The following is a 19,941-nucleotide window of genomic DNA, read 5'->3' as shown; positions in this document are numbered from 1 at the left end:
GTTGATGACCACCGTCCTGCACGCGAATGTTCAATCAAACCCTTCGAGCGAATCTATCCTGATATGGATAAGGATCGTTCACGGTAGTGTCTCCTACTGATCCTACTGATCACGCCATTGCGTAGTTTATTGAACGTCGATCCACATTCTATCTCTCTCTCTCTCTCTCTCTCTCTCTCCTGGATCGTTATCAACAACCTACGAGTATATCATTCTGGTTAGTCGATAGTATCCAATCGAGAATCCTCGAGTTTCCAACTGCTTTGCTATCTGTTTTACTTAAATCTTATTTACGGTAACAAAATATCTATTCAAATGAACACGTCTCATAGCAAACAGTTTTTTAACATGTAATTAAATCAATATCCTAAAATTAAATTTATCTATTTTTATAAAATATGCTTGTTTTTTATTTAAAAAATGAAAGAAAGAGAAAGGAAATACACAATTGAACACGTGCAAAGCAACTCAGAAAGTAAGTTTAAATATAGAAGGCAAGCTGACCAACCAACGTAGCACAATTGTTATTGCTTGTTTAACGGAGTTGGCGGGAGTTCGCCTTGAGATCCGTGTTTATGAAGACTCGACTGCTTGGCCGGAGTTATGGCCTCAGGTGTGTCCAGATATGAGTACTTTGATCTAGCCAATCGACGAATAAACAGGCTCGTAAAGGTGCCTACGATAGGCCTCATTTAATCGCTACTAAAATGAAACCTTTAATGCGTTCTCGTCGTATCGACGTCATTGTTTCATAGTAACTCGGTGGTGTAAAGTCACTAAACCATAGCCTATTGGATTTGCTTCGTCATAAAATGTCTGATCTTTGGTTGCTTTATTAAATGAAAATATTTAGGATGAAAAAAGGAAAAAAGGAAAAAATGAAAGTTTGATTAATGAACATTTCATTGATAAGAATGTTGAAAAATGTAGAATTGCGATAACAGTTAGAGAAAAAGTGAATCATATGAAGAAATTGTTGTGGATGATTCATTGGTCAATAACGATGTTTCAAAAAGTCTCTTCTGCGTGGTATCATAAACGCAAAATTGATGGCGTATAACCGTAATACAGGACACATCCCAAATGCATCAAGCTGAAAGTCTGGCTGGGTTGAGCGAATATCGGTCCTACAACAAATTCCTTTTATATGAGGATTTTGATAAAGGGTCGCATAAATCGGACGCGATAATGCTCGATTATACGCGTTCCCGTAGTAATTTACATTTTGTCATTACACCAGGCTGAGCCGCAAAAAGGGTTGACCATCGAGCATTACGCGCATAGGTAGAGCAGAGAAACGTGCGAGGACCGGTGAATGTAGATCATCATTACGCTGGCGAAATACAATGGCAGCAAGCTGAAAATTCAAACTAATCGGCTTCATTAAGAAGCTCACGCAACACTTGGAACGACCAAGTGTAAAACCAGGTAGAAAATGTAAAAAATAGTTTAGTCCGTCAGTGATTTAATGATACCACCACTATCATTCATTAAAATGCATAAGGAACAAAAAAAAGCTTTGGAATAAATGACTAACAAAAGTTTTGAATAACGGGTACTATAGGTTGTTTTTTTTTCTCATCTCTAAAATAAAATGATACAAAAGGAAGAAGATAGAACCGTACGCATGCGGAAACGCGCGGCCGGAACGGTGCGTTCGGGTCTCTTCATAAAGTCATAACTCAACGAAGCCGGGGGCGCATCTCTCGGCATAACATTTAAAACGATTTCCGCTGGCAGCGGTGCCAAGACCGTAGCAGCGTTGTTTCGGGGATAGATTAACGAAACATAACGCCAGTACTAGCTACGGACTTCCAAGGGGTAGTAACGGATAATGGGAAGGGGCGTGTTGGCACTGCTCTGCCAGTTAAGCAGCGTTCAGCTTTGTACAGACGGGACAAAGATCGACGTCAAACTTTCGAGAGCAACAAAAAACTAATCCTAGCACACACTACACTTTTATATTTAACACTTCATCGATTGATAAAAAAAACACCTACTCACTTTGGGATGATCGAATAACCATCTATCAATTACGGAATCCAAAGAAACCGTATATGTTCATAAAGATGGAATGCAATATCGAGAAATAATAATTAGAAAATAATCTTAATCGAGTATCGTATTTCGGATCGTAATATTATTCGTTTAATGAAATCCTTCCTATATAATTTGGTGCTATAGGTAAAAATGAAGATTCTTATCACGTTGTAGGTGTAGACAAAAGCGATCCTTGACGCCGGGAAATAAGGATAAGTATAGCCAGCACTGGCATTTGTGTTGGAGTCTTGGGAATAAAAGGAGAGACAATTGGAGGGAAAGGAAAGTCCGATGATACATCGTGTGCTTGGTTTGGTCCACCCTTCGCCGCCCTTTTCCACTACCATCAACGTCCCTCTGCATGACCCTTTTTCTTCTTTTCTTTTCTTTCCTTCCTTCCTTCCTTCCTTCATCGTCCTTTTTTCCGTCCCCAGTGCGCCTCTAACTACCCTTTCGACGTTAAGAGATTAACTTGTCACGTCGAGGCCATTTTAATATTCCGGATCGCTCGACGAATCGCCGGAATTATCCTGGGAAACGCCATACGGCGATCTCTGCGCGCTCCAACGATAAGTATCTGTTAACGTCTCTCATCGAAGAGGTTAACTTTCTTCTCGACAAATATGTCCCGGAGAGAGAAAAAATTTTCTCAAGATATTACATCGCTTTATAATCCTCTTAGAGAGCAATGAGAAATAATGAGAAACGAGATCTAACCTTTTTTTTTTACTTTTTGCAATTTTTTACTTTTAAAATTTATTTCTAATTCTATCGAGTGCTTAAAATTCGTCAAGTTTTCGACAATTAACATTAAACTTATCGATGCATCTACATATACGGATCAAATCTTGATAATAATAAATAGTACAAATTTTCCGTGTCGGATTTATTCCTCCTTTGAAATATCGTCTCGCGAATCATTTATATCGCGATTAATGTAAGATGTTAATTCAGATTTCTTCTTCTTATCCGTAACCCACTTTTAACGAAAGAAAAAAAAATATTAATCGGTCGATGCCAACTTACGCGATGCATAATTTACTCGTGCCCTTAATGGCAATGTAAGTGGTGCACCACCGATGACAGATACTTCTTGGAATATTTTATTTTAACTTTACCGCTTGTGGCAGATCGAAAAAATAATATCCAAATTGGTTTTGAGTTTTGGGCTTTAGGAATGTAAGTAACTTGGACAAAATTAGAATTCTTTTGTAAGTACATGAATGACTAATAACTCACCCTGGTAAAGTCCGCTTCTCATGTAGAGCGTTCTGGGCACTGATGGCGCTGTCACGGCTGTAGTAGGTGAGAAATGCACACCCTAAAAGAAAAGAACAAACAAATTGAAAAGAAAATAAACGATCGTTAGATAGTGCAAAAATATTTCTACAGATTGTACTTCATTTCATTGTGTTGTATTATGCTTTCCAAAGTTTCAATCGATCCTTGAAATAGGCACGAAAATGGTCGTTACATTATTCGTGCTATTCGTTATCGTAAGATGCGGTAAAAGCATATAATTAGAACGACTAAAAATACCCGGATTCTATCTAACACCATTCCATTTTCTAAACTCATTCTCTACGGTATGCCCGTGCAAGTAGAAATTACAATTTGGTCGATCCGAGCGGATAAAAATTAGAACGTTGAAATTGTTCGAGCAAACTCAGGGTGGAGTCTGATTTTTCGAAAGATGATCATCGTAGAGTAATGGTGGGCACAGCTGCTTGCTCTGCTCGATGGTCAAACATAATCGTCTTTATGTAAGAATCACGTGACTTGGATCAGTGTGTTAACGTAATTAGAGATAGGTGGGACGGTTAAAAAGTTTTCGCTGCGTAATTACCGGCACGGGACGCATTACAAGAAAAAAGAAAAAGAAAGCAAAAAAAAAAAGAAAAACAAGTTTTACGTCGTAATTCTTACAACATCCAGGGACGTGTATCGCTGGTAACGCAAGGGGCGGTGCCATTTACTTCAACGATTCGACGGAAACGTTCTCATCTCACGCAGTTTCGACCGAACTGAATTCACCGAAGCTTGGGCGTGTCACGTGAAAATAAACTCACTTACTCTATCTTTCTCTCTTTCATGGTCTTCTTCTCCTTTACGGAAGTCCAAGGAAAAAGAAAACTTTGTGACATAGAGAGAAGGATATTTCCTCCTTTTCTGCTACGACCAAGCGAGTTCGTTGAAGCGTATCGAACACTGCTAGAGTGCCTTGAATTATAGAAATAAGAAGGGGTCCTAATACACGACTAAAACGTTTGATGAAATCAAGTCAACCTCTAACCCAATATTGAATCGAGGTAAATTCAATTATTTCGGCCATCGTGTTATCGAGCAGGACGATTGGTGCACAGCACAGCACAGCACAGCACAGCACAGCACAGAGCACAGTTTCAGTTCTAAAGGAAAAAGTGGCACAAATTTTGATCCACTTAACTAAATATTTGATCCATCGAGAATTTCATTTGAACGCGGCTTACATAGTTCTATTATTTTATTTCCTTGAAAGTATGAATGCCGTGAGACAGTCTTTATCCAGAAATATAACATATTCAAAGTTTTTAAATGTGGAGTATCTGAATCACAGTGTATATATACAGCATGAAAGATGTACGATTGTACGGATAGTAGACTCAATCTTTGCGTTATCATTTTGGTAAGATAATAACGTCGTGGTTGCGACGGAAACAGCCTGTCCGTACATCGTATTGCCTTTCTCACGCAAGCTTTGGACTAGTTAGACTCAGCTTGTTATCTCTCATTCGATATATATAACTTTGTATTTTTCTCTTAATTACAACTCGCTATTACCACTATTGTAACCACCTATTACCTCTTAATTACAATAATTAATATTTCTCGTACTTGTAAAGAAAAAAATCTAAAGTAAGAAAACTTTGTCTACTACAGCACGTAATATCGTTCTGATTATCGATATAAAATTAATTCAGCACAAAAGTTTGGCCAATTTTAAGAAGGAATTCGGTTCCAATACGAGTAGGAAAACGACAACGGGTTAAAACGATGGTAATTAACCTCAGAATTGGACGGCGCTTGAACCAGACCATTATCGGCTATCGCATTGTCGAGCAAACCCCTTGGGACCGCCTCCCTATCGGTCTGAGGATTTATTCAAAGGGCCTCTCCATCCTATCTGATCGCCATTTCGCTATCTCAACGCACTGAGATGGATGTAAGCAAGCACGCGCGGTACAAGACTCGTGGGTGCACTTGGACAAGTTTCTCTCTCTCTCTCTCTCTCTCTCTCTACTCTCTCTCTCTCTCTCTCACGATGAACGAGAAACGTGCGAGACGTTTTGTAACATTATCACGAACGACTTACTCATTCCTCTTACCTAATTATTCAGTAACTTTCGTAGAAATAAACGGGCAAAATGAATAGAGAAAAAAGTAGCATATTTGATGGGTTGATTGAAAAAATGATCAACTAACACGAACAGAATGATTTATGAATGAAATAAGCGAGAATATTTGAGCAACGTTTCTTTTAAAATTGATGAATGAATAAAAATGATATAAATTGTAATAATAAATATTAAACAGAAATGAATTATCCATCGGCAACGTTTGTCTCGTAGAAGCAGTGATATATTTTCATTAAAAATTAAAAATACTTGTATCCTAAATTAAAGTGGATTAGGGCAAACTATTGGATATGGGAAGAAGACTAAAATAAAAGAGGAAAGCTTATCTAATGTAAGAAGGAGAACACGATGAAAAAAGAAAATGGAAAAAGAAGTAAAGGTTCGATCGTATCGAAAAGAAAAATTGCGAATAACCCATAGCTAGGAGAAAGTCAAGCATCCGTTTCCGTCACGTTCACCGTCGCGTCGTTCTACCGTGTGAAATTTAAATCGCTTGCCTTCGTCGTCGTTCCATGTTCCGCCTCGTGAAATCCGAGACGTTTTAATCTCAGGGCGAGGCTTCGAAGACGCAATTTCAGGAGGATGCCAGCCAGAGTCATGCCGGCAGCAGTTTCTTAGCAAGGAGTTACGTCGATGAGGCGAGGAAGCACAAATGGAAAGGGTAGGATAAGGAGAGAACGATGATACTACCACCACCGACGACGACGACGACGACGACGACGATGATAGTGGAAGCCGACCCTAGAGACGGTCTCATAATTTTTCATGCAATACCAAATCGTACGTCTACCTTAACACGAAACCCTACCATGACTGGTCATATAAACTGCTTCGCAATTTTCTACTCAAATTCAATGGTATTCTACCATAGAAATAGAAAAAAAGAAAAGAAAAATTATTTATTATTTTATAATTTGTAGTTGTGTGCAAAATATTACTTGAAATCTGACACAAGTTAAACAACCACACGCAGGTTGTTCGTCGCGAAAGGGTAAAGAAAAGGAGAAAAAGAGGGGTTGAAAGCAAAAAGGAGAATGGCGTCCAAAAGTTTGTAAGGACCAGTAGCCTGCGGGTAGTCACGCCGTCGACTGTTTGCTTTTTCTCGGATAGAAGAGACGCGCCACGATTCTCTTCTCAAGCACCCACTCCTCGCTTCTTTCCTCGTAGTAGTCTTTCTGTTTCGTTCGTGAAATCATAGGAGAATGTAAATGTAAGAGTGTATGGGTCGCGTGTTGCTCGTAATACGCGCGCTCAACGAAACATTTATAAACATCGCCGGTGCTTATCTTAATTGCATTGGGACAGTTCGCATGACGTTCCTATTCCCAACGGCTGATACCGTCGCGAATAGAAAACTTCGTAGCGTACCGAATCATAGTAGTCCCCTTTCTCTTGGCACCCCAGGCGAATTAACTCCCATGGCAGGTTCAGCCTTCCTGCGAACGTTCCACAAAATACTCCTTCTCGTCTTTCCTTCCAATCGAATCTACTAAGCAAACTACCAACGATAACACGAACAATAAGTTCATTTTCGAAATCAATATGACTTTTTGTCATCTTCATTTGATATACGAATTTATATCTCAAAGATAAAAGTTGTTTATTTCTATGGTTAGAATTAAATGAAAGATTAGAGAAATTTATTTGTACTAATGAGTAGAAGAAAAAGAAAAAAAAGAAGTTTTAATTCGACGTGTTTGCTATCGTATACCAAAAGTAATACATCGTGGTACTTTGAGTGTCCTAAATTTCATTCCCCTCAAGAAGGTTAGCTATCGTCTGGAAGGATCAGCTTATCAATCACTATGGGGACCCTCGGTCTACTTGGTAGAAACTCGACGGTACCGTAGCGTTAATGTGAGCTCGTTTAGATTCCGTTCTTATCTGGTCAGTGTACTGTTTTGAAAATTTATAATATTCCCGGACAGTTATCTAAGACGAGACGTGGTGCTGGTCTAACAGGAAGCAAAGAATCTCGCATAGAAGTTAAGATTAAGAATAAAATAATAAAAATATATAAAAAAGATGAGTCTCTGTGTATACATGATATAGTTGAGAAGGAAGGAAAAAAAGAGGAGGAAGTCAATGGTAGAAAAAAAAAGAAAAAGGAAAATAAAGAGAGATAGTAGAAAACGGAAGAAATAGAAAAGAAAGAAAAAGACGAAGCGTTATCTTCCAGGACGTCACGCGCGTCGCACGCCACATCGACTCCCAAGTGGTTGAGATATATTGGTTAAAAGGCGCAATAAAATATAATGCACGAACGTGCTTGAAAAATCGTCGCGAGGAATTGTTATCGAGCGAGGATCGCCGTTTACCAAAAAAAAAAAAAAAAAAAAGAAGGAGAAAAAAGCGTTAACGTGTTCAAGATTATTTTACGATATTTCAAAGGTCGAGTCAAGACAATTTTCTGGACACGCGTAAAATTATATATATATATGTATACAGAAATTAAAATGTAATAAATGCAAGAGTAAAGAGAAAAGAGACAGGATATATAAATTGGAGTGAAATGAAGACTGGAAGAATACAATTTCAGTTAGACGAATTCTCAAGACTAAGGCTTCGAGTTCGTGACAAAAGCTTGAATATATATCCGGCACGTATACCAGCAGAAAGACAGAGAGAAAGAGAAAGAGAAAGAGAAAGAGAACGGAGCTTAATTTTCACCGAGCGAATCTAATTAATTCAATTGGGATTAATTATCTACGGTCACCGGTCGATGTACGAGCGAGGCCCGACCCGCCTCTTGAACACGCGAAACCAATTTGCGAAAAGTCCACCCGTTTACCCTATCTTTATTCCTCTCGGAAGCGTACGCCTCCTAATTTTGCGTATTGAATCTATCCATTAATTGTCTTTTCCCTAAAGCGAATAAGAAAAAGAGGATAAAGAGAAGAAAGAGTAGTAGAAGGAGGAGTAGGAAGAGACTCGGCAAGTAGAAAATAACTCTTGTATACATAATCGAGATATTTCCGGCAGTGCTTGCTACGAAGGAAGAGAAATCTCTTACCGCCGTTGTTTAAAATATCCATTGAAGTTGTTGCACTTACTTTACTTAAAACAAAGAATTTCTCCTTCTTTCGTAAAACAATGACCAACTCGAGAGTTAAATGAGCGAGAATATTGCACGAACCTTAACGCTTTTACGAGAACGTAAATACCCGAGTTATCCGCAACACGTTTTGCATTTATTTCTTAAAAGACTTTCATAGACAAACCCTTACAACTAGATGTATCGAACAAGGTATATTTGTAAGGAATATAAAAAGAAACAAAACAGGAAACGACCATTCGATAGATTTTTTTTAAGTTGCTCGCAATGTTCGAGCAACTCTCCTCTTACCTACTACTACCACCCCCTAGGTACATAGAAAAGATATAATCGCACGGGGTATAAGATTGCGAAGAAGACCGTCTACTAGTTGGCGAGTTTTTGCCTATAAACCTGCCGACGTACAACAAGAGAGTGAGAGAGACGTAGTAGATGAAGAGGAGGAGGAGGAGGAGGATACAGACGAGAGTTGATGGCACCGTCCGACGGCGACGAGGGCCGAGCGAGGTGGTTAAAGGGGGTTCAAGAGTAGAAGAGCGTTTTATTTGCGAGGCAATGCGACGGCTAATACACCAGTCACTGGACAGCGTCCAAGTCATAAAATGGATTTTATGACGCCGATCGATACAACGAGATCTCTCTCTCCCTCTTTTCAACGTCGTTGTCCCAAAGCCTCTCTCCTCTCTCTCCTCTCTCCTCTCCTCTCCTCTCTTCTTCCATAGAACCGATGCCTGTGTATCTACCTAGGTTCCTCTTCGAGTCCACTTCGTTCGTACGTTTCTCTGTTAAAACTCGATGCCGACAGGGATGCGACCCTGTCGAGGGTCTACATTCCTACCTTCAACCTAGCTAGGTTCTCTCTTCAGAGTATTTATTAAAGAAAGAAAGAAAAAAAATCACTTTAGAATTTCTATTACAGTCCTTTTCGTTTACTCCGTGCACGTTGTTCTTCCAGCCACATTCACGTCTTCCACGCGTTCCTCTCTCCTCGTATTACTCGAGTTTGTTGTCGAAATACCCTAGGAAAACAGGAAACTAGTTGTTTCTCTCTTTCTCGTTTTCTATTTCAACAACGATTCGAGGAAATGGGAAAGAAACGTCTACTCGAAAGATTCGTCATTTTTGAAAAGACATTTTCTAAACTGATCAAAGGTCGTAAATGTGAAAGAAAAGACATACATTTTCTTAAATAACACGTAGAGAAAGATAAATTTCTTGTTCTTCTTCTTCTTCTTCTTCTTTTTCTTGTTCCCCAATAATGCGAAAACAAAGTTTCTCCAAGTGACACAAGTCACGTAAACGAGAAACCCTCTTCTCCATCTTTCTCTGTCTTTTTCTTTTTCTACCAAAGTCAAACCCCGTTGTCGAATTATCTTCGGCACGGTCGCGTCTCGGAACTTGAGGAACGTGATAGAGCTTTCTAACCGTTACGAACTAAAAGTTCTATCGTACTTAACAACCAATCGAATCGCATTTAAACCAATTTAATTGAACGATCACAACGAGAATGATTTAACGATTGTTCTAATGAAATCAAACAATACGAAAGTCCGATAAAGTGATTTTCCATTAGAACGCGTAAGTTTTGCTAAACGAGTTTGCATTTTTCATCAAAATTCTCATCCGAAAATATGATGTTTGAAATGATTGGAGAAATGTGTAACTGACCGCAGACTGTCCCGTCAGTTATCTGCCAATCAGTCTGTAAAAGCTTGATATTTGGATTACTCTCGATATATCGACATTTATCGTTAGCGCTACGATATATTCGAATAACGAAATTTCAAGAAATATTGAGAAAAAATATAAACCTTCTTTTTTGTTCTTCCCTTCTTTCAATTTTATGATCGTCGAGGGAGAAAATTTCTTACCCGCCAGTTTCTCACCCTAGAAGACATGTACTATCTATGATCTAGATATTGCGAGCTATACATAACGCTATTTCGAGAAGATGATCGGTGGTCTACTTCTCGCAAGACGGCTCCGAGCCAAACTGTTGCATAAAGCTACGAAACATTCGTCGTAAACGTGTTAACGCAGACCGTCACGTGAAACGATTAAAATCACGCTTAAAGAGTATACATCGAATTCAGTACTTTATAGATTTATTCATTTTTTTTTAGAAAGAGATAAAAAAAAGAAGGAATGTTGAAATTTATGGTAAAGCTTGTGTCGGTTCGCGCCGATATTATCGACGAGCGAATAGTTTCGTTTCACTCGATGAACGTTTTGAGCAAAGTTGGCGGTACAGGAGACGACGGAAAGAGTTTAGGGCCTAGGCTAAGGAGGAAAAGCTTCGATATTTCCGCAATCGCAAAGTCGCGGTCCATAAAACCGAGTAGTAGTACGCATAACCAGAAGAGTTTGCATGGCACCGAACGATAAACTCGCTCGAGTTATCCTATTCTGCTTCATCGAGTTCAACAATGCGGCCAAGATATCTTCGATATCTTACGAAGCAAATAAATTGAAAAATACGTTGCCAAGGAGAAAATGTTTTATTAAATGTAAAGTTGAATTATTTAAAGAACGATTAGCAAGAGCACTTCTCTCTCGAGTTACGTGCTTTAGAGCATCAGTGTTATACGCGCATTAAGCCTAGCAAGTGATTTAGACACTATCGTTCCTGCCGAAGACAAATAGAGATAGAGAGTGACGAGCAAAGCAGTCGAATGTAGGCCGCCACGGTACTTTGAATCGCGTTTCCTCTAAATCCGAATAAACGTTCTATCAGTAACAGATTCGCTTGATCATGTAACAAAGGATCTGCGTATCAACGATCAACCATCTATTTATGCATAACTGACGTTGCACGCATCTGATTTGGATTTTCCATTGCGCGCGCGATGAGTGGAAAGAACATCTACGGTACGAATAGCTATGGTACGCACTAATGGTACCACCACCATCTCCATTACTCGTGACTCCCGAGCTTGACTTCCAGAGGGACCATGACAACGAGTTGTATTACGGTGCTTCCATCCCGACTACCAACTTCCTCCCACCTCGGTTCTGTTCTGGGTAAGGGTCACGTTAATTCATTCCTGGCATAGTCTGCACCGAACTATGTAGGCTATCCTTCCTATCCCATGAGGTATCTCGTTTCCAGAAGGATGCGTACGAATTTGGCACACGTTTCTCCGATTTGCATCTGTATGAATAGGCGCGGATTACGGGATTGGAATAAATTTGGCCACCTAAGTGAGCCCGACAATTTATACCGCGGCAGCACACGAACAAAGAATCCCTACCACCAAAGCGTATATAATGCTGCTACCTACTATCGTCTCTTGTCCACGCGCGGATATATCTCTATGTATGTGTGCGTGTACTTGTGCGCATTCGCACAAGCAAAATCGACACTTTGGCGCAACTTTGCCCAACGAAAGGTTCGATGAAGCATGACTACCGATAAGAAGAGTGCTTTCGCGTTGAATACCGGAAGAACAACCTACTCTGATAATCAACTAACTAATTCATTAATTTGTTTGTCGATAATAACGAAGAGAGATTAGTACCATTATCTATTTAAAAAGAGATGAGAATCTATGGTTCGTCAAAACGATTTATAAATGCTTTCAAACGTCAGTGGCAGGCAGAAACCAAATCTAGTTCTCTCAGAGAATAATATCCGATGATTAATTAAATTTCATGATAGAAGAACCCGGGGATACCTTAACCTACGTAAATTTTGTTTTTCTCATAACCGAGAAAGAGAAAACGTTTGATTTTGACGTTCCCTTGTAAGAAAATCCGTTCTCGAAGATACATACGAGCACACACTCGTAATCGGGGTGGGGTAGTTTACGAGAGTGGTACCTTTCACAACTTAAATTTTGTCAAAAATGGGAAATGCTAGGTCACAGAGCCTACCAACCGAACGAAGAAAACTTATTATGATCCGTCATTTTGCTCTTTCGTTCCATCGTAAGAAGGATCTTTTATGACAGCACGTAAAATGTCTAGAACGATGGCTCTACGCCATTGACGTTGATTGGCCCCTTAGGTGAAGCCCACTCTCGTCTTTTCTTTACTTCTCTCATCTTGTCCACCTTATACTATCATTTTGTTCTTTCGTTTCGTCTGGTCGCGTCTACTACTTTGACCTTTTTCCTAACTCTCTGCCAGTTACTTTTCTTGAAGCTTTTACAGAGCTCGACTGCTGAGAAAGCCGCTCGAAGAAAGGCGAAAACGTCCCTCGGGCTGAGAAAAGTGGTGCCTTGAAAATGGTTCTCTAGGTTCGTACGACGTTGTTAGGGCTATTGCTCTCTGTCCGAAAGAAGGACCGCTCATATTTACAAGCGACGCGATAGCAAATGCCTGAGGAACAAACGCGTCAAACCAACCCAACCCGCCACCAATTCCCACTCTCTATTTTCTCTCGACTCCTCCCGCTTATTTTTCTTCCACTTCTCGATCTTAGCTATTTTTATTCTTTCACATTTCTCCTTCAACGTAAAATACCTTTTACGTTTGATACTTCAAAACAACCATCTAATATTTTTACATTAAGTCTTCGCGTGGCCAGACGGTGAATAAAAAAGAGGAGTAAAAAAGTTGTGCAATAAAAAGAAAGACTCGAGCTCGATTAAATCGATATTTCTTTATCGAGGGGGCAAAAGTAAATAAGATAGGCAAGAAAAGTTCTTTAACCGCAGTTCCCACTGTTATTTTTTGTCCAAGAGAAGGAAAGTAAACAAAATCATCGCAGCAGGCACTCCACTTTGGAAGAAACAATTTCCAGGCTAGGGAAAACATGCGACCGAAGCGAGATTACCTTCGAGAGTCAAGAAACTAAAACGGAGTCGGAGGAACTCCACTATTATTATTTGCTCTTTACAACCGAACTGTTCAACTTCCACGAGTTCATACCTAACCCGAAGTCTTCCGCAATGTTCCCGATTCTAGAAGACCACGCGACAATGTATATACTTCGAGGATCGTGGGGATATCCCACCTGACGTATGATTTATTATTTCTATAGCAGAATTTCAATTTAAAATTTCACTTGGTGGGGGTATACAAAAATTCAACCAAATGTATAATATTTCATCGAAAGATCTATCGCAGAAATTTTACTCGAGCTTGTTTTAATAGTAATGGTGTAAAAAAAAAACTAGGGAGAGAGAGAGAGAGAGAGAGAGAAGCGGGCAGTTGAAAGAAAAGTTTTAGAAACACTGGCCCTGCCGGAACACTCGCAGAGAGGCGTGAACAGTTAGTACGTGTTAGACCGGAGTGTGAGAACTGTAGGAAGCGTGCCTCCGGCGGCGCACTTTTCAAAACCGTAGCCCAAACAAAGTACCATAACCAACAAAAGTAAGCTTTTCATAGATTTCAAACTTTACCGTGAGGTCGGAAAAAGAAATAATTAAAAAAAAAAAAGGAAAAACCATTATAACGATTATTTGATTATTTGAACAACTTTTCGAAGTTTCATTGTTCGCTCTTTGACCGTTTTCATAAAAGAAAGAAAAGAGTATTAACTTCGGCACCGTAAATTCGTTTAGTTACTAATCCTTTGAAAATATAACGTAAAATAAGAGAAGGGACTTTGGTCGCTAAATAATGATAGTACTCACACAAGGTGTTTCGCAATAGCAATCTCTCAGGTCTCTTTTTTTATCGTTACGTCGAAATGGTGTTCGCGCGGCTATTTTTATGGATCCATCGATGTATGAACACATGCAATCGCTCGTCGTTTATTGTTTTTGTCGTGGACCACCGGCAGCCGACGTCCCGCGAATTTGCATATTTTGTATCGCGCACCGACTATCCGGCGTATTGTGTCCAACCGACTGCCGAATTGCTCCACATCGAGCATAAGCTCGCACTTTTGCATGACAATAAAAGCTCCGCAACGTTATCGAGCATGTGTAGGAGGATCGACAAAGAGAGATATTCTGGGAGAACCCATTTTGACTCGGCACGTGCGTCAGAAATTCAATAGTAGTTATTGTTAGGCGATGTCTCTTATAGATATCTCTCGTCGCACACGAATATTTCTTAAGAGACGACGGCCAATCGATATGATACCACAGCTAGCAGCTACTACAATATATCTCCTACGTATTGTCATTTTCTATGACTTTAAAACATTCCCCCAACACACAAATCAGATATATGGAAGTCAAACGAATAGAGGTAGCTACGTTCATTCTCTTTCTCGCATACTTTTGTACTCTCGATATTCGTCGCTTATGCTTTCTGGTTATAACGAGCCTCGCCAAAAAAAAAAGAAAAAAAATATGGAATGAGAGAGAGAGAGAGAGAGAAAAAAAAAAGAGAGAAAATCGATTCAAGGGCCGGTCTACCCTCTCGTCGCGTCATTGCAGCAGCAGCAGCAGCAGCAGCACAGCACGAACCCGAGCCCAAACCCGCGTAGTATAGCATATACCGTACGATTAAAAGATATATATCCTGAATTTTTGTCAAGCCTAACGGGCAGGCGGCGCTTGAGTGCCCGTGAATTATCTGACGCGCTTTGCTTTCGCCGTTACGATGATGTATGGCCGGGCGCATAAAAAATGTGAACGAGGGGGTGGCCCCTGACGTCGGGAGTGCCAAGCGATATCGTGAAAAACGAGACTTTCGGGATTGCAGCGTGTACGGACGAACAAATAGTTCGATGGATCAAGTTTTAATGACCGGAACAGCCGAGCGCCGACGCCGCTATCGAGAGCCATTGACAAACCACTGCGGGCCTTCGCTACTCGTGAAAATGAATCGACTCTCGCAAAGAGCATAACATTAAAATGCCGACTCTGCCGTCTCCGGGCCGCGATAACAATAAGTTCGCAACCGGGAAAGTGCCGTCACATTCCATTCCATTCCATTCCGTTCCTAATTGTCGCGATCGATCGAGAAAGAAAGTGGAACGGTGCTGCGCTGGGATTGTCGTGTAAAAATGGACTCTTATTTTTCCATCCGATTGTCGCTAGTACTTACTAATGGAATTTATTTATCATAATCTTTTACCGACAAATTTTTTTATTTCCTATATTTATTACTTTCATATATATATATATATATATAATTATATAAGTTATTTTTGAGTCGTCTAATTTATAGGTAATCATTTAAATAAGGATTACAGTTTGGATCTATCATTTTCTCTTTAGTATAGTAGTCGTGAAAAATTGTTCTCGTTGATCTTCCTCCAGAAACCCATCTAAGACGATAAATCTCACACCTCCAATGCAAAGTCCAGATAGAGACATGTGTCCGTTAATGGCTGCCAGAGTCACCGGGTGGTGATCATTGCCATCCCAGGGAACGTCTCTATCCCCTCAAGCCTACGTGCGCAGCTTGCCGAAAGCTCCGACTTCTATCCCCGACATTTGTCCGCAGCTACTTTCGCAACGCGAATCCCTCTAACGTGTACCTACATATATATTTCCGAGTATATGTTCTTTCTCTACTTCTTCCTTTTTCCATCCTTTCTTCGCCCTTCTTTCTTTCCCCATGTACATATATCTTTTGTGTATTTGGGATGCTTCGAGCGCAAGTAAACTTTGAAATTTTCTTTTTGGCTCGAACGCGATATCTCAACGAGCTGAGGAAAGAACACACGCATACATAGATCTAACAACCACCAAATAATCGTTCAGCAATATTTGGATTGGTCTTAAGCTACAATTTTTCTCGTTATTGCTCTAAAAAAAAGGAAAAGAAAAAGAAATAAAAGACAAGGGGCATCTTCTCGATCAACTTCCTCCAACGAAAAGAAGAAATAAAGAAAGAAAATAAAGGTATCCAGAAAAACAACGATATCCTTCAGGGTGGTTCCTTCTTTCTTTCGGAAAGATTGGTAGGCGATGCACCTCGTCAGGTTCATTGGCACTGTTTCAATTCGGTAGAAGGGGATCAAACGTCGAGAAGAGAGATTTCGTCGGGCGAACAGAAAGAAGCCTTAAGCTTTGTGCCAGCAACGCCGAAGCCGACGCCGACGCCGACGCCAACGCCAACGCCGAAGCCGACGAACGATAGGTCCTGCGAACGAGGACAACGACGATGAGAACGACGACGAGAACGACGTCTCGCTGGCGACGACAAAGGAGAATCCAAGCCGCCGTCAACGACGCGACTTGGCAACTCGTCAAGAAGCTTGTAACCCTAACTGTGCCATTGTGCACGGAGGCGGTTGGTTGAAACTCCTTTCTGGCCGAGCCTGCTGTTTCGAGGCTTCTTTGTTTCCTTCGAACAGAGTGAAGATCGTGGAGGCGCGTGGCACCCTGGCACTTGTCCTTCTCAACATTCCAACCCTCGCTTCTCCTATCCTAGACACGTCCTTCACTCTTCTCGCCTACCAGCTATTATCTTATTACCAATTCCGTCCCAGCAGCTACTACGTTTAGCAATGTACATTGCTGAACTAAATTCATTCGACGATACAATTTGTTTCTTTGCCATTTCTCAAAACGTGTCCTTTGTATTCGATCCTACGATGCTTCTTTTGACACGACACCGTACACCATAATGAGCTTAATTATTACTACGGCTTCCGATAGGACCACCGATCGACAATTTCATCGCTACTTGTAAATCCTACTTCATCGTGTTATATAACTTATAGGATCTTGTCAAGCATGCAAGACTTACAAGTGATAGTCTCTACGAGTCGTAACAAAAATCGTATTATGCTTCTTTGCTTTCATTTTCTTACTGTTCTCTCTTTGTTCTCGAATAAGATTATCGGTCTTACTTTAACGCTCGGAGAACACCTGTTGGACGTTTACAAAAAAATACAAGAAAAGAAAGATAAAAAGAGAAAAACAATTCCTATATAGAAAATGAATCATTCCTATAAAAATATATAGTTGACTCATTTATAATCAAGAGTGAGAGAGAGAGAGAGAGAGAGAGAGAGAGTGAGAGAAAGAGAGGGGTGAGGAAATAAAGAAATAAGAAGGAATAAGAAGGAATATACCTTCTTCTTCTTCTTCTTCTTGAGAATGGAACGTAAGAATGAAGTGAGATACGATCGACGATTTCGTTGTGCCAACTGGTTCGTACACACCGCTGGTCCACGCTGGGTGTTCACATTTAGAACAACAAGTCTTTTTCAGCAGATGGTGCGCATCGGCACTCCCATAAACAAGCAGACGCCGCGGTCTATAGTTACCGACTTTACTCCCTCTTTCCTATGCTTTTCTTTCCTTCCCGTTTTATTTCTCTCTTCGTCCTTTTCCATTGGTTCGTTCTCTTTTCTTCCTTTTCCGTTTGTTGTTCCACCACGTCCAAGGGAGAGCCAATAAACCATCGAATTCCTTCGGTATATTGCGGAACTCGGCTGCTGCTAGTAGCAGCAGTAGCAGAACCACCACCACCACCACCACCTCCACCTCCACCTCCACCACCAGCACCACTACCACCAGCAGCAACAAGTTCCGCGCTTGCTCTTCTACGATATTCCGCGAGTCGTCGAAACATTTTTCTTTCTCCTTTTCTCTTCTTTTTTTTATTTCTTTCCTTCAGAAATTACTCACTCACGATTACGCGGTTATGTGCTCGTCAAAGGAGCGAAACTGCAAAGTACCCAAGAAAAAAAATCAAACGAATGGAAAGTTCGTTTTTCAACCTCGGTGTTCTCTTTCTTTTTTTTCCTTTCTCTCTCTCTCTCTCTCTCTCTCTCTCTCTCTCTCGCTCTCCTTCTCTCTAGCGTTTTCGAGAGAAAGCGATCAGAAAAGTTTTTCGCGTCAGCCTATAAAATAGAGAGAGAGAGAAAATTACTTTAACTCGCCTTTTAAAAGCCAACAAAATCGCTTAGAATAACTTCCGGATGTTACTGCAAGGGTTCTTCTTTCCCTTTCCCTCTCTCTTTTACCAAATCGAAATCGAGTCATACTCGAGACGTGTTTTATTTCCGTTTTCCTTCTCTCATTTATCTCTTTCTCTAGTCGTTTTCTCCTCTACGCTATCTTCTCTCGAGCCTCATCGGTTTGAAACTTTTTCCAGACAGCACGTCGGCTATATCGATGAAATCGAGCGAAAGTAGTTCTTAACGTTTACTCGAACGTGACAACGATGGCTACCTAACACTAGTAGTAGTTATACTTTCTATGTTCTTCAACAGGAAATAACGTCGTTCTCGAAGCTTCCAATTTTCAAATCGCTAAAAAATCAAATAATCGTAAAAGACAAATATTTCTTAAGAATTACAAAAAATTACTTCGCCATAATTTTCATTTGTAACGCAACCAACGCAACCTGCTAAAACCTGTCACCTGTGACCGTCGTTTGTTCCTCCAACGGGGTAATAAGAGTCATCTGTACAAAACGTGTAAAATATTGGTGACAGTTAACGCGTTAAACGAGTTGACGCGTCTCATTCTACGTCAGAAACAATAGCACGTTCGAGGTAAATGGGAAAGCGGCACATTTGGGGAGAAGCTTGATAAAGAAAGGTGGTGGAAAGAAAAAAAAAAAAAGAGAATGATGAGAGATGCTGTGGGTTATAAAAATTGTATAATATATATCTAGCTATCCAATCTCCCAGCACTTTCTTCCTTCGTCTTCTAGTCCCGTTATAAGCGGCGAAGCATTAGATGGGTTGAGGAGCGTTTAACAGTAGCAGAGCGAGCCGTGTTCTATCACGTGGAGGTCTATTGAATTTTTGCCCATCAGGGCCACTCTAACCCCTCTCTCTTTCTCTCTCTGTCCTGGCACGCTCCAAAAGCTTCGCACCACCCTCGTAAAGTAAATACGTCTAATGACTGTATCTCGTTAGCGCATCGCACGTGCTCTATCTTTCCCACGACGGCGTTACCTACACTTTGCAGTTTGCCGATCGAACTTGAGCCGTGCTTTTATCTCTCTCCCTCTCTCTCTTTTTAACTTTCATATCCCATCTCATCTCATCTATTTCGTTCTCGTCGTTCTACATCTTTATCTAATAATCCGTCTGTAGCTTGATCCTTTTATTCTTAGAGAAGAGTAGCAAAATTTTCGATCAAATTTATTCAAGAATTTGTAACCCGACAAAAAATAATCAAAACGCGACATCGACATTCGTTAGCTCGTTTTACGTAGACCGTTTCAAAGAAGCAGTTACTCCTACTACTACTGCTGGTGGTGGTGCTGCTGCTGCTTCTCGGAAGCACCCTCGCTTGGAAATTAATTACACACACACACCTATCCATATACAACACACAGACACCTTGAGGATAACGTTCGTTTCGCACCCATGGAAAAGCCAGGGTGAAACGCACGCGCACCAAAAGATATAGTGAGTTCCTATAGATTGAGAGAGTAGAGAGCACGGCATACCTTTAAAGTTTACGCGCCCTCGCAAATCCTACTACGGCACACTAAAATCCGGTCAAAGTAAAGCTCCCAAACTCACTCAAGCTTACTCGTTGGTACGTTCGTTCGTTCGTTCGCTCGTTCGTTCGTTCGTTCGTTCGTTCGCTCGTTCGCATTCGCGGTCTTCGCGCTTATCCTTTCAAAGCTCCG

The 19,941-nt window shown here is 40.6% G+C and overlaps 1 protein-coding gene across 10 annotated transcripts in view; it reads right to left on the bottom strand.

Moving 5' to 3' along the window:
- LOC149033410 (uncharacterized) overlaps positions 1-19,941 on the bottom strand; it is a 199,318-nt gene that overhangs the window by 116,432 nt on the left and 62,945 nt on the right. For 8 of the 10 annotated variants that reach the window (XR_016178923.1, XR_016178924.1, XR_016178920.1 and 5 more), the window contains one exon: positions 3,274-3,361. Coding sequence is in view for 2 of the 10 variants with exons in the window: in XM_089179562.1 (XP_089035688.1) it covers positions 3,280-3,361 (82 nt within the window). In the remaining 8 variants the exon portion in view is untranslated. Of the gene's footprint in view, positions 1-3,273; positions 3,362-19,941 lie in introns of those variants that run through there. The other 2 variants (XM_089179562.1, XM_089179563.1) reach the window with 1 other exon arrangement.

This window comes from Polistes dominula, unplaced genomic scaffold (genome assembly GCF_049000335.1).
Source record: "Polistes dominula isolate Pdom_NZ unplaced genomic scaffold, Pdom_raw_medaka contig_27, whole genome shotgun sequence".
In the NCBI taxonomy this organism is placed as follows: Eukaryota; Metazoa; Arthropoda; class Insecta; order Hymenoptera; family Vespidae; genus Polistes; species Polistes dominula.
Note: the sequence above shows the minus strand (reverse complement) of the source record. Positions and strands in the feature narration are given on the sequence as shown.